The sequence below is a fragment of the Nannobrachium achirus genome, assembly GCF_963921795.1.
Source record: "Nannobrachium achirus genome assembly, chromosome: 6".
Classification (NCBI taxonomy): domain Eukaryota; kingdom Metazoa; phylum Chordata; class Actinopteri; order Myctophiformes; family Myctophidae; genus Nannobrachium; species Nannobrachium achirus.
Window position 1 is genome coordinate 49373959 of NC_137815.1, and position 13339 is coordinate 49387297.

Consider the following 13339-nt stretch of genomic DNA (forward strand, 5'->3'; position numbering starts at 1 on the left):
AAATTTCTCCTCGCCGTCAGGTGAAAAGACGCTATTAGGTGATCCCATGTACAGTATACCGACTGGGGGAGACATGTGGTTGTCTACCCCCTCCATAGACCCACAGCGGGGGGTTGGCAGCAACAGGGACTGCAGTACCCCGGGGAGGATATCGTCTCCAGAAACTGTTGCTTTTCCGGTTTCAAATGAAAAAACTACTTTTGATGCTTTTGAGTGACGCTGTATGATCAAGTAAGGCCTTAGAGGTTTCTGGACGACAGCATATGTAACTGAACTGGGAAAACAAGGGGAGGAATGTGCACACAAGCAAGGAGGAGGACAGAGATGAGGAGAGAAAGACGCGGTGGAAACTGAGAGACATGGAGAAGAAAGGGCAAAGAGAAGGTGAGGGGGGATGATGAAGAGAGGAGCAGTGAAAAGAGAGAAGGGGCAAATATCAGAGAGCAGACCAGAGACGTGGGCTCCAGCTTTGAGGTCTTAGGTCAGCAAACAGCCTGACAAATTAATTAAGATAATGATCTGAGTTCAAACGTTGGGCAGAGTCAGCCGACAGCTGCGTGTGCGTGTGTGTGTGTGTGTGTGTGTGTGTGTGTGTGTGTGTGTGTGTGTGTGTGTGTGTGTGTGTGTGTGTGTGTGTGTGTGTGTGTGTGTGTGTGTGTGTGTGTGTGCGCGCGCGCGCCCATGTGTGTGCTCTGTCCTCTCATCTGGCTAGGCAGAGGAATGCATTGATTTGATAAAGGGCATAAGGGGGTCTGTTGGCCGTTTGTGGAGCCCAGTCTGAGATCAATGCCAGAGGAGATGAAAACCATGACATTTACTCTGCCATGTGCCCTAGGGCAGACAGACCTCTGGAGAAAGACACTGTGTCATCTCTCTCTGTCTCTCTCTCTCTCTCTCTCTCTCTCTCTCTGTGTCTCTCTCTCTCTCTCTCTCAACATTTACATTCGGGTTGGTAAATGGGACACTTCATGTCAGTATGAGCCACATAGCCCAAGTACCTACAGTACCTTAAATCTTCAAACGCAACGCACGGAATGCAACGGATGCACGCATGCACGTACGCCGCACGCAACACACACACACACACACACACACACACACACACACACACACGACACACACACACATATCATCCATTTGGAACCTTGTCAAGCCTTAGCTTCTGTGTCTGTTACTTTTATTGGCCTAATTTGTTTTCATGTCAGGGCATTGTGTGTGTGTGTGTGTGTGTGTGTGTGTGTGTGTGTGTGTGTGTGTGTGGTGTGTGTGTGTGTGTGTGTGTGTGTGTGTGTGTGTGGTGTGTGTCTTGTGTGTGTTTGTGTGTGTGCGTCGTGGTGCGTGCTGCGCTCGCTCGCGCATGTGTGCATGCAGTGCGTGTGAGTCTCTGTGAGGCAACGTGCCCAGCCCGCATGGCCACCAGTCCAGTGTGGTTTCTAGTGAAGGCAGTTAGCCTGGCCTTGGGACCTAATTGGCACTTGTGGCCAGCAGCTAAAAACCTGTTCTCCACTGCTCCCTGGGTAGCCGTCCATTATGCTCACTCATACAGCCACAGTGGCAACACTTTATTCTAAGGTACTGTGCACATACAAACCTATGAATGAGTTGCTTGTTAGTGTGAGCCATTAGTTATTTATTAGTAATGTGTACATTATTTATGATAATGTGTCAATTATTTATTACCTGTTAACTCCTTCATTTTGCATGCCTTAAGGGCTGTCCATACCACCAAACTTTTAGTCAGAAAGGTCCGGTTCAACTACAAAATGACGTCACTTGCCACTCCCTGAAAAGCATTACCCCGAATTTTTAGTTCTGAAAGCTGCACGTTCGGAAAGCTGCCACTTTCCAACGAAAGGTTTGGTGGTCTTAAACAGCATGGACAGTCCTTCATTCTACAAAATCTACGACAAAGACTCAATTCAGTAAACAGGCCACTAATTAATGGTTAATATGTGTACCTATCCTTAAAATATATCATGTATAAACACACACACACACACACACACACACACACACACACACACACACACACACACACACAACACACACACACACACACCACACACACACACACACACACAGGCTACTGAATCGATTAAAAGGCATCTGAAGCAAGTTAGTTACTCATCTGTTAAATGGTGAGGGCTCTAGAATAAACAGGCAGTGATTGCAGCAGGTCAGGGGCCCGGCCGAGGGGGGGGGGGGTCATCCCACACAGAGTAGGAAATGACATCACCGTACAGGATGTGGCCTTGCTGCTGGAAACGCCTGGTGGCATCCTGAGGATGTGCACAATCAAAGGAGTCAGCGTGTGGAGCGTGTTCCTACAATACCAGCCATGCTAAAAGTACAACTGTAGCAGTGCCTAAACGGAGCCAGTGGCTATATTTGGATACACAGTGGCTTCGGAAAACATTCAGACTCCTCTTTACTTTTTCCTTGTTTTATGACGTTATAGGCCAGGGGTCTTCAACATTTTCAGGCCAAGGACCCCTTAGTTGAGAGAGAGATGAGGCAGGGACTCCTCAAAAACTTTTCATAGATTCCACTTTCATCTTTTGACAGCACAATCATCAGTGTATTTTGGATTCATGTCAATTTGTGTTTTCAGATATTTAACCACTTGAACCGTCAATACTTAAAAAAAACTTGACCTTTCACTCTGTACTTAGTCTGCTCTTTTTCCCCTCTACACCAAAGCTCTTTGCAAAAATAGCCGATCTACAAAAAATAGCCGATCTACAAAAAATAGCCGATGCGAGGCGTTGTGAGCTTGTAGATCTGTTATTTTTGGCTAAAGCTCACAACGCCTTACATTGCGAGGTGTTGTGAGCATGTAGATATTTTCACAATTTCTGCCTCTAATGTTTAACAAATTGTCTAATTTGTCATTTGAGAGATATTAAAAAGTCCTTAAATTGTCACTTTAGAAATGTGCAGATACCCTCTCAATTAAACCTTTTGATGGTTTGTTTAGTGTTGATTGAGAAAACAGTATTGCACATTAACACATCGGACGCCCACGTGGTTTTGACGTCTTAATTTGCTGGTGCCCATGGCAACGCGTCATTTTACCTACTGGCGAGAGTACTGGCGAGAAAAGTAATCCGAGTAAATGTAATCCGAGTATGTCCTGTTTATTTCGCGAAAATCTTTTCTTTCAGTCAGGACCGTTTTTTATCATTTCTAAGCCACAGTGTTTGTGTTACGGCATGTAGAAGAGGCTGCCGTTTTGAGAAAAAATGAAAAAAGGAAGAGAATCCGGAGAAAACAGCATTTTTGTGCAGCCGCTAAACAGGAAGTCAACGAGACACACAGCACGTCCGGGTGACGTAATTGCGCGCTGCTTGTTGGGAAATGGAGTTTTTTTAATCACCGTGGTAGCCAAGTGCAGTAGCTACAGTACAGTATAGTTTACTGTACAACGCGTCAAACGCGTCGTGGGCCTCCAGCGACATCAAAGAAATTCACTTGTAGACACCACGTGGGCATCCGATGTGTTAAGTTAATCAAATGGGGACCCCCTAAAAATAATTTGGGGACCCCCCCTAGGGGTCCTGACCTCAAATGTAGCAGTCTCGCTGAAGCTGACCCACCAAAATTGTACAAATTAGGTCTGAACTTAAAAAAGAAAAAAAAAAACTGTAAAAGCTTGTTTATTATCGTCCCGGTTCTGCCCTCTCTATCTCGGATGAAGTTTACTTGGGCGGATAATTATAGTTCTGCTTCTGTGCGTCATTATGAATTTGCAAAGAAATGTTGTGCTGTTTATTTTCCACACTGGCAGATGGTGGCTCAGAGCTCTGGGGGAGAGAGTCAGGTTACTAACAGGCGTCTGATAGCTTTCATGTACCTACAGTACAGTACAGTACTAAGCTGCTTACCCCAGGCCCTGCCTTGACATAGCCAGACATGACCAGTGATGTAAAGCACTGGTTTTCAACCTTTTCAGGCCACAACCCCCAAAATAATCATATTTTAACCGGGGACCCCCCTGAGCAAGTCAATCAAAACTATTAGTTTAACAGCGTAACGTGTGTCTATGGAATTAAATATTTTCCTTTCATCCGTTTTCTTTTTTTTTTCGAATTATAATTTATCATACTGAAAAAGCAGAATGGTGTGGCAAATGAAATTTCCTTTATATTCGAAGAAAAAAAAATAAACCTTTATTCTCGCTTGAGGTGGAAAAAATGTTTTGGAATGGAATGGAGTCATGCGATAAATCGAAAGGGAAATGAATAAATACTGACATTGCATGTTTTAGTGCCCAGTATTCAACTTATTTTTCATAGCTATCAAAAGCAGCACAGAACGCTCTGTTGCATACAGCCATAACATCTGTAAAGAGATTATGACAAGCAAGTGGGACTTCATTGTCTACCACGCCACAGTTAGGCCATAGAGATGACATATTTTGCAGTGGGGAAACGGCTGGTGGATGAATTAGGCTGAATTATCTGGACCAGGGGTCTTCAATGTTTTCAGGCCAAGGACCCCTTAGTTGAGAGAGATGAAGCAGGGACCCCCACAACCTTATCATAGATTCCATATAGTTTCATCGTTTGACAGCACAATCATCAGTGTATTTTGGATTCATGTCAATTTGTGTTTTCAGATATTGTTTCCCCTCTACACCAAAGCTCTTTGCCAAAAATAGCCGATCTACAAGCTCAGCTTGTAGATTTGCTATTTTTGCCTAAAGTTTACGGAATATGGATATGGAATATATAATTGTATAATTGCGACCAAAGGTTGCAGTATACCAGATTGAGAAATGTCAGTCTGTCAGTCAGTTCTTTTTAAATATGCATTTATTAATGTGTTACCATTTACTGAATAATAACATGACTGATAATGGCTTGATGTCTGGACAATGAGACTATGATACAGCTAGTGGCTCAGTGACTAACAAGAATGCAGCACCGATTGGCTTATAACTGTCACCGGGCAACCAATCACAGGGGAGAACACAGGCTTTTGCAGACAACGCCCCTCATCAAATATGTCAAATTCACTTTGTGCTTGGACCTCGCTAGCTTAATTAGTGTATCTGTGAGCAGAAGCCGAGCAAAGGAGGCATGATGAGGTGCCCAAAAAAGAGTTTGTACAGTTCATCAAAAGCATCAATGGCAAACTTTCCAGGGACTTGTTTGAGATGAGAAACAACTGAAGAGCAGGAAGTAAAAAGACAGAGAGGAAAAATGGACAAAAGGACCCCATAGGACGGGTGCTACTGAACATCATTAGCTTTTATAGCTGTCTTATATAGACCACAAACAAAATGAAGCTACATGCACCCATTAATATGAGACACTATAGGTTACCTGTCTATGTTGTTGTTTCCCTTTTAATTAAAACCGTTTGTTCCTGGGCAGGTTTATTTATTTATTTATTTATTTTTTGAGTGAGTGAGTTCCCAGAGAGGAGAGGACCATTTCAATGTAATGAGTCTGAATCATCTTCCTACTCCAATAAAATCTGTCATCGTGTGTCTGTTTACCATTAGGCACAGCCACGTCAGTGGTCATATTTCAACCGCCATGGAGGGGAAAGCCACAGTCTCATTCTGTACCAACCACAGTATCAGTGATAACTTAAATGGAAGCAAAACAAGAATGGTGCAAGGAAGAAGGGAAGATAGAAGGAAGAATAAATGGAGGTTCCCTCTCTCTATCCATCTCTCCTCCACTGCCACAGATCCCACCATTCATTCTGAGTCTCACATCCAGTCTGCTCCTCCCCCCCTCCCCCTTGTACTTCAACACCTCCTAGTTCTCTCCCAGCTTGAGCCGTGCAAACTCGTTGGCCATCTGTAGCGCCTCCTGCAGGCGGTGTGTGTTCTTGCCGGTCGCCTGGGCAGACGTGTCCTTGCCGCCACCTTTGCCGTCCAGCACTTCGTGGAGCTCGTCAACCCACTCTTTGGCCTTCAGACCACGGTTAGTCACTTCCTGTGGGACTTGGCATAGACAGATGATCTTGCCAGCATCCTGGTCTACAGTGAAGAGCATGGCAGCAGTCTGTGGTGATTGGGTTTTCAGTAGCTTCAGTGACTCATTCAGAGCCTTGGCGGAGGCACCACTCTCCATCGCCATGACGAGCAGCGGTTGGTTGGGGCTGCTGTCAATCACCTCCTTGGTCTTTTCCAGGACTCTCTTCTGGACTTCGGCCTTACTGGCGCGGTCCAGGTCGTCCATAGTCTTCTTCAAGGCCTTCAGAGCTTCTCTCATCTCGTCTTTCTGCCACATGGAGATCACTGCTGTGCCAAGAGATTCTGTCATGTCAGCTATTTCTTTCTGGACGTCCTTGTTTGGAGCTGTCTGAGCCTTCACCTTTTCACCCAGCAACGACAAAGACTGACGCAAGGCATCAGCTTTCCTCTGGGCCTTCTTAGCTTCATCTCCAGTTACAGCAACGATGCGTCTGATGCCCTTAGCGATGGCCTCCTCTGAGACGATGACAAAGGGTGCAGCGTGACTGGAGTTCAGTAGGTGGGTTCCCCCGCAGAACTCGATGGAGGTGAGTGATCCATCAGCACTATTGGGGTCACCTAGCAGGTCGTCGACTGGGATGCCGATAGAGACGACCCGCACCGGGTCAGGGTACGTCTCATCAAACACGGCACGCAGACCCTGGATGCCTTTGGCTTCAGCCAGAGGGGCGTTCTTGTAGTACACAGCCTTTGCATCTCGAATCAGGGCACATGCGATCTCCTCTGTGCGGCGGACTTCACCGGTGCTCAGGGCGCCCTTGGCGGTGAAGTCAAAGCGCAGGCGGTCAGCGGCGACCAAGGACCCCCTCTGGTCAGCCTCTCCGAGGACCCCACGCAGGGCGAAGTTGAGGATGTGCGTAGCGGTGTGGTTCTTCATGATGGGTATTCGACGAGCCTCATCTATGCGCAAGGTGACCTGGTCCCCGACCTTCAGTGTTCCATAGACTGTTCCCATGTGAAGAACATAACCTCCTCTGACCTGAGTGTTCTTCACTGTGAACTCCATCCTGTCTTCTGCATTGTCATCCCCACTCTGCATGTAACCCTCGTCAAAGGTCTGACCTCCTTGCTCGGCATAGAAGGACGTTCGGTCCAGCACTACTCCACACTCCTGGCCTGTGGTCACCTCGTCGCAGAAGGCTTGCTCACATCGCAGGGCCAGGACTGTGGCGGTAGGCGTCTTAAAAACATATTCGCCTTTGTCGTCTAATTTGTAGTCGTACTTGGGGGAGTCGTCGGTGGCAGGTACATTCTTGTTTCTTAGTTCTTCAATGGCGTAGATGTCCAGCATGATGTGGTCTGCTAAACCAGCACCCTTACCCTGGGATTTCAGCTGTGCTGCTTTCTTCTCCTCCTCGAAGGCAGCCATGTCGACACCCATGCCTCGCTCCTCAGCGATTAGAGCAGTCAAATCCAGAGGGAAACCATAGGTGTCGTACAGCAGCCATGCTGTGTCACCTGGAATGGTCTTGCTGTCTCCCAGGCTCTGGATCTTCCTGTCAAGAATGCGACGACCCCTGGTGAGCGTTTTGAGGAACTGCTCCTCCTCTTCATTGATGATTTCCTTCACCATGTCTGGGTCCTTCCTCAGCTCTGGGAACGCATCGCCCAGGGATTCAACCACCACATCCACCAGGGAGGCAAAGAATTCTTTTTTAGCTCCCAGCTTCTCATGGGAGTAGCGCACAGCACGACGCAAGATTCTCCTCAACACATAGCCTCGTCCCGTGTTGTCGGGCCTTCCTCCGTCTGAGAGGGCGATGGTGATGGTGCGAGCATGGTCAGCCAGGACACGGTAGGCCATGTCGATACCGTCTGTATCCTCCGCACCTACCTTGCCCGTGTAGGGCCTGGCATGTGTACCCTTCTGAATGGCCTCAAAGTAAGGGATGAAGAGGTCAGTGTCATAGTTGGACATCTTGTTCTGCAGAACGGAGACCAGGCGCTCCAAACCCATACCTGTGTCAATGCTTTTCTTTGGCAGTGGCTTGAGCTCTGTTTCAGACTCCCTATTGAACTGAATGAAGACCAGGTTCCAGATCTCCAGCACATCTGGATCGTCCATGTTGACCAGGTGAGAAGCGTCTCTGCCTCCTATGCGGTCATAGTGGATCTCACTGCAGGGCCCGCATGGACCAGTGTCTCCCATCTCCCAGAAGTTGTCCTTCATACTGCCAGGCAGGATACGGGCCTCATCCATTCCCAGGTCCATCCAGATTTGCTTGCACTCCAGATCGGGCTCCAGGCCTGCCTCAGCATGGCCCCCAAAGTAGGTGACGTACAGACGCTCGATAGGGATCCCAAACTCCTGGGTCAGCAGCTCCAGGGCCATCTCACAGGCCAGATGCTTGAAGTAGTCCCCAAAGGACCAGGACCCCAGCATCTCAAAGAAGGTATGATGGTAGACATCTTTGCCCACGTCATCCAGATCGTTGTGTTTTCCGCCGGCACGGATGCACTTCTGTGTGTTGGCAGCGCGACGCAACTGGGCCCTGGGGTGGGAGGGGTCGATCGTGTTGAGGAAAATGGGTTTGAACTGATTCATTCCAGCATTTGCAAAAAGCAGTGTGGGGTCGTCAAGGGGGATGGTTGCAGAGGAGTGGACATACTGGTGCTCACGGCGACGGAAGTAATTAATGAACTTCTCCCGGATTTGAGCTGCTGTCATCGTTGCATCCATTCTGGATCAGCTTTAGAAGTTTCAGAATGTTGCAGAATGATTCAGTCACCCAGTCAGTACACATTTTTACAGTCTATTGGTTATTTCTTTGTCACTGTGACATCACAGGTGATATCACATGTAAAAGTCCATACAGTATATGGGAATTCCCCAGAATCTCTTTTATGCCCATATATGAAGATCCCTGATGTCATCGATATATATCACCGTATCTGTGTGGCTGGTTCAGATACGGATCTCCATATGGGATAAAAGATATTGTATGCTTATGGATACATATTATGATTAAAGGATAACATAAAATAAAAAGTCCATATATGGGCATTCCCAGAAACAAATCCATTTTATTCCCATATATGGAGATTTCTGATGTCATCAATCCCAGGCCCTAACTGGCCCAAGAGCCTGCTTTACTCTGATTTACACCCTACCTTCCCCAAAAACGTTAAGTCCATAATATGGACCCTTTAGGGCGAGGTCGCATGTCGCCCTGAGGTGTCTTACTAGTATAAAAAAGGAGAAAAAACCTTCTATCACTCAAAGATTTGGAGGACCCCCTGTAGTATCTCTGAGGACCCCCTTTGGTTCCCGGACCCCCTGTTGAGGACCCCTGATCTGGACAGCCTGTGGTCAGTCTCATGCTTAAAGTTGTACCATGTAACTTTTTTTATAAAACAAATCTTAAAATTGTCCTAACTGTTAAATCGCTAAAGTTTTAGAACACCCACTCCGTTATTTTCAGCTTCTGAAGCCTTCTCTTTATATGTTTTCTATGATCCTGGCCGTGGACCGGATTTCGCGCCAAAATGACGTAATCTGCATCATCTGTATACGTTGTGTATACGTTGCCCAATCACATCGCCGATCATGCACACATGGTACACTACCGGCCAATCACAGCGCATCTTGAAGTGGGGTCGCCATATTTGTAGTCGCCCGTGTGTCTCTTTACTCAAAAGGTAATCTCGCCTACCAGGCAGGGTGAAGTAGTCCGTTTCTCCGGAATGCCTGAACGCACAGGAACCAGGGACCCCTCTAAAGATAGCTCTCGGCGTTGTGGAGGCAGACGCGGGGGTGTGAAGGTACGAAAAACGGGCGAAAGACGCGAACGCGACCGCGGTTTGCTATAGGGCTACTGACCACTAGTTGAGCATCTTACACAGTATAGCTTTAACTTAGGCTGGAGTCGCCTCACAACGTGCCGCGTTGCGAGTACGTTGTGAGTTTGTAGATCGACTATTTTCAGCCCTCAACATTGTCGTACAGTACGACGGCTATAAATGAAGTGTCAGTGTAGTGTTTTTTTTTCTTTCTGGGGATGATGGGAGGTGTCAGACGTGGTCGTCCAGGTTCTCCCAGTGGGTGTCTGTGTCACCTGCCAGACTGACAGACCTGGGTTACTCTAGTTACTGTACATCTGTCAGAGCGGGTCTATGCATGCATTTGGCGCGTCTATCTGAGCGGTGTGTGTGTGTGTGTGTGTGTGTGTGTGTGTGTGTGTGTGTGTGTGTGTGTGTGTGTGTGTGTGTGTGTGTGTGTGTGTGTGTGTGTGTGTGTGTGTGTGTGTGTGTACCCCTATACTTCTGTTGACCAAAATTGTCCCCACAGCTTACAGGTAGTATAATGGAATTGGAGAAATAGATCAGGAAAATGGTGCTCACTGGTTATAGTTATAGGCTTATACAATTAGTAAAAGATTGAGGGTGGGATTAAAGGCATTTAGAAGTTAGATTTAGGGGTTGGAGTTATGCCTGATTTATACTTAGTTGTATGCCAGTGTGAGCTTGTAGATCCGTTATTTAAGGGTTATTTTTTAACAAATTGCATTCCTAAATCACCATCCTACAATGTTGATGTCCTCACGAGTACAGTAAGTCATACGTGTGTGTGTGATGGGAGAGGGTACCTTTGTCATTGATCATTCCTCAGCCTGTGTTTTGCCTCCACAGATTAATTTGTATTCTGGTCTCCTTCCGCAAAAAATGTTCTGACGCGTTCGTTCACCTTCTCTGCCGTCTAATGATCTGCCTTTTCCTTTGTCCTTTTCTTCTGCTTCCTGTGTGCTCCTCCGCCTCCGCCTGCGCTGTCGCTGACCGTCCTCTCCTCATCAGGTAAGGGTCTCCATGATGATTAGCATTCACCATGTCCGCATGAACACACTCCTCACTCAAAGCCTGCGCTGTGCTCCGTCATGTGACGGTGTCGCACGCTGAGAATGGCAGAGAATAGCCGACCTACAAGCTCACCGCACGCTTGTAGGTCGGTTATTCTCGGCAAGCGACAAGTATTAATCAAGTTTTACAGTACACTCCTTCCTTATGGGCCACTGGAAAATGACGGTGTTGTGCACTGTGTATTGTGTTTGTGCAAATCTCTCTGTCTGTCTCGCTCTCTCTCTCTTTCACTCTCTCTCTCTCTCTCTCTCTCTCTCTCTCTCTCTCTTTCTCTCAATCTCGTGTTTCCATCTATCTCGGGTGGCAATTTGTTGCATTTTGTTTTCGGGGATGTGACTTGGGTCACATTTTAATGTGAGTTGTAAATGTACGCCTAGCAAAACATGACAGATATGGTGACTGGTGTTAATGCCAGGCCAGGGTGTGCCAGTGCAACAGAAAATAAACCCCGGTTACCGAGGCGAGGCTATTACCTGTGTGAGCAGAATAGAACTGAAGCCGCCTTGCCTGCACAAAGCACCTCCTACGGGTCAAAGTGGCACCCTCCTGTTGAAGGCAGACACACGGTGGATTCATGAGGGTTAAACTAACTCTGAGAGTGTGGAAAGTGTAACCGAATAGGTTCTCAGAATTAAAGCTGCAATTGTTAAAGTGCAAAGCACAGTCTGAAGTGCCGCCCCTAGCACCAACAGAGGTTGAGAACACACCATGGAGAACACACACAGTGTGGGAGATTTGAGTATTCCAGGCAACCTACCTGTGTAGTCAATCTCCAGAGCTGTATGGCTCTCCAGGCAATGCAGACATTCTCGTGTTGGGTAGGTTTTTTATTTTTATTTTTATAATGACGGAATATTTCAGTCACTCTTTGTCCATAGCACCTCGACAACAGGTTGGGAGTTGCCCGGAAGAATGCAAAATAAAAATAAATAAAATAGACAAACATTTCTTTCAGTGGCAGTGACACCCGGAGACAGAACTGTGGTGTTGCCAAAGTTGCCGTGCCGAACGTCGACAAGCGCTGGCGCGTGTCCAGTGCTGCCGGTGTTGTGGTACATAGACAATAATGGGGGTGGCTGTTTTGGTGCGCCATGTTTGCTGGCAGTGTGTTTTGCACTTGGACGTCAGTTAAGTCCTACCTAGAATTCGAACCTAGCTTGGGTGAGTGGTAGAAATTTGGTCTCTCTCTCCTTTTTTTTAATGTTTTTTAAGATATGTTTTGGGTCTTTTCTACATTTATTTATAGTACAGTAGGTAGACAGGAAACAAGGAGAGAGAGACGGGGAGTGACATGCAGCAATGGTCGTCGGGATCGGGACCGCGCCTGGACCGCCAGGCCAGCAGGCGCCCCGGAGACCAAACTTCTATGACTCACCCAAGACACAATGTCCACTTGGCCGGGGCTTCAAGCACTAGCGCCTACTTGTCAACCAGTAGGCGTCCTACCCAACAACAGGGTCTACTCTTCTCAAGTAGGGAGACCACCTGCAACCGTTGCAGATTATTATGTTAACATACTCTTCCCCTACCATACACAATGTTCAAAATCTACTTATTAATTACAATAAGTTCTGGATTGCAGGTATATACATTAGGTGTATGTGTACTGGTGTACTGTACCGCAGAGCTTCACTCAGGGTCTTTACGGCCAGGTGCTCGGGGACCCCTGATGGCGCTAGTTGTCTACCCCAGGGGTTCCCGAACTTTTTTGTCTCAGGGCACCCCATAAATATTTTTTTAATCCGAGGCACCCCTACATTATAATTTTCACTCCTAGTATCTTATATTTATAGCATATCGTCGTTGTCGGGTGGAAACCTTGTGTGTCCAAAACCGTTCATTTTGTAATTAATTATCATCTATAAAATGTACTAAACTAGTGAAAACAGCAGATCTACAAGCACACAACGCCTCGCGAGTTGTGTGCTTATAGATCGGCTGTTTTCACTAGATTTGTGCGACAGTCTTGTATGATGAAGCAGGGCTTTGCTTTACCAAAAGACGTACACATTTGAAACTTGGAGATACGAGGTTTCTGCCCGACAGTGACGATATTTTAGTGATTATGTTGCGAGGAAAACGTTGAGATAATAGCCATTTTGGTTAGAACTGACTGAAAATAAAATATATATATATAAATACATTTTAAGTTTAAAATGATAATAAATATTTTTTGTGTCCAAATATTATCAAATGATCTCGCGGCACCCCTGGACTGCCGTCACGGCACCCCAGGGTGCCCCGTCACCCACCCAACCTCTGGTCTACCCTACCAGGTAGTTAATTGTGTTCACCTGGTGTCCTTGTCGTTCCAGCAGTCTTGTCAAGGGACCTGGGATACCAGGTGAACACAATTAACTTCCCTGCAGGACAGAAATACACACAACATCACAACACAAGTCCCCGAGGGCTGGGGATAAAGAACCCCGCTGCCGACGGCTCGTACGCCCAGCGAGAGAGCCAAAGAACCTGCAAAGAGCGAAAGAAACATGT

The 13339-nt window shown here is 46.9% G+C and overlaps 2 protein-coding genes across 2 annotated transcripts in view; one reads left to right on the plus strand and one right to left on the minus strand.

Moving 5' to 3' along the window:
• LOC308287144 (receptor-type tyrosine-protein phosphatase gamma-like) overlaps nt 1-13339 on the plus strand; it is a gene marked incomplete at its 5' end in the record, with an annotated part of 474731 nt that overhangs the window by 205198 nt on the left and 256194 nt on the right.
• On the minus strand, nt 5772-8672 carry LOC308286450 (alanine--tRNA ligase, cytoplasmic-like; the record flags this gene model as incomplete). The annotated part of the gene is made up of 1 exon (XM_080727472.1): nt 5772-8672. One exon carries the CDS (start codon nt 8670-8672, stop codon nt 5772-5774), a length of 2901 nt encoding a protein of 966 aa, XP_080583598.1.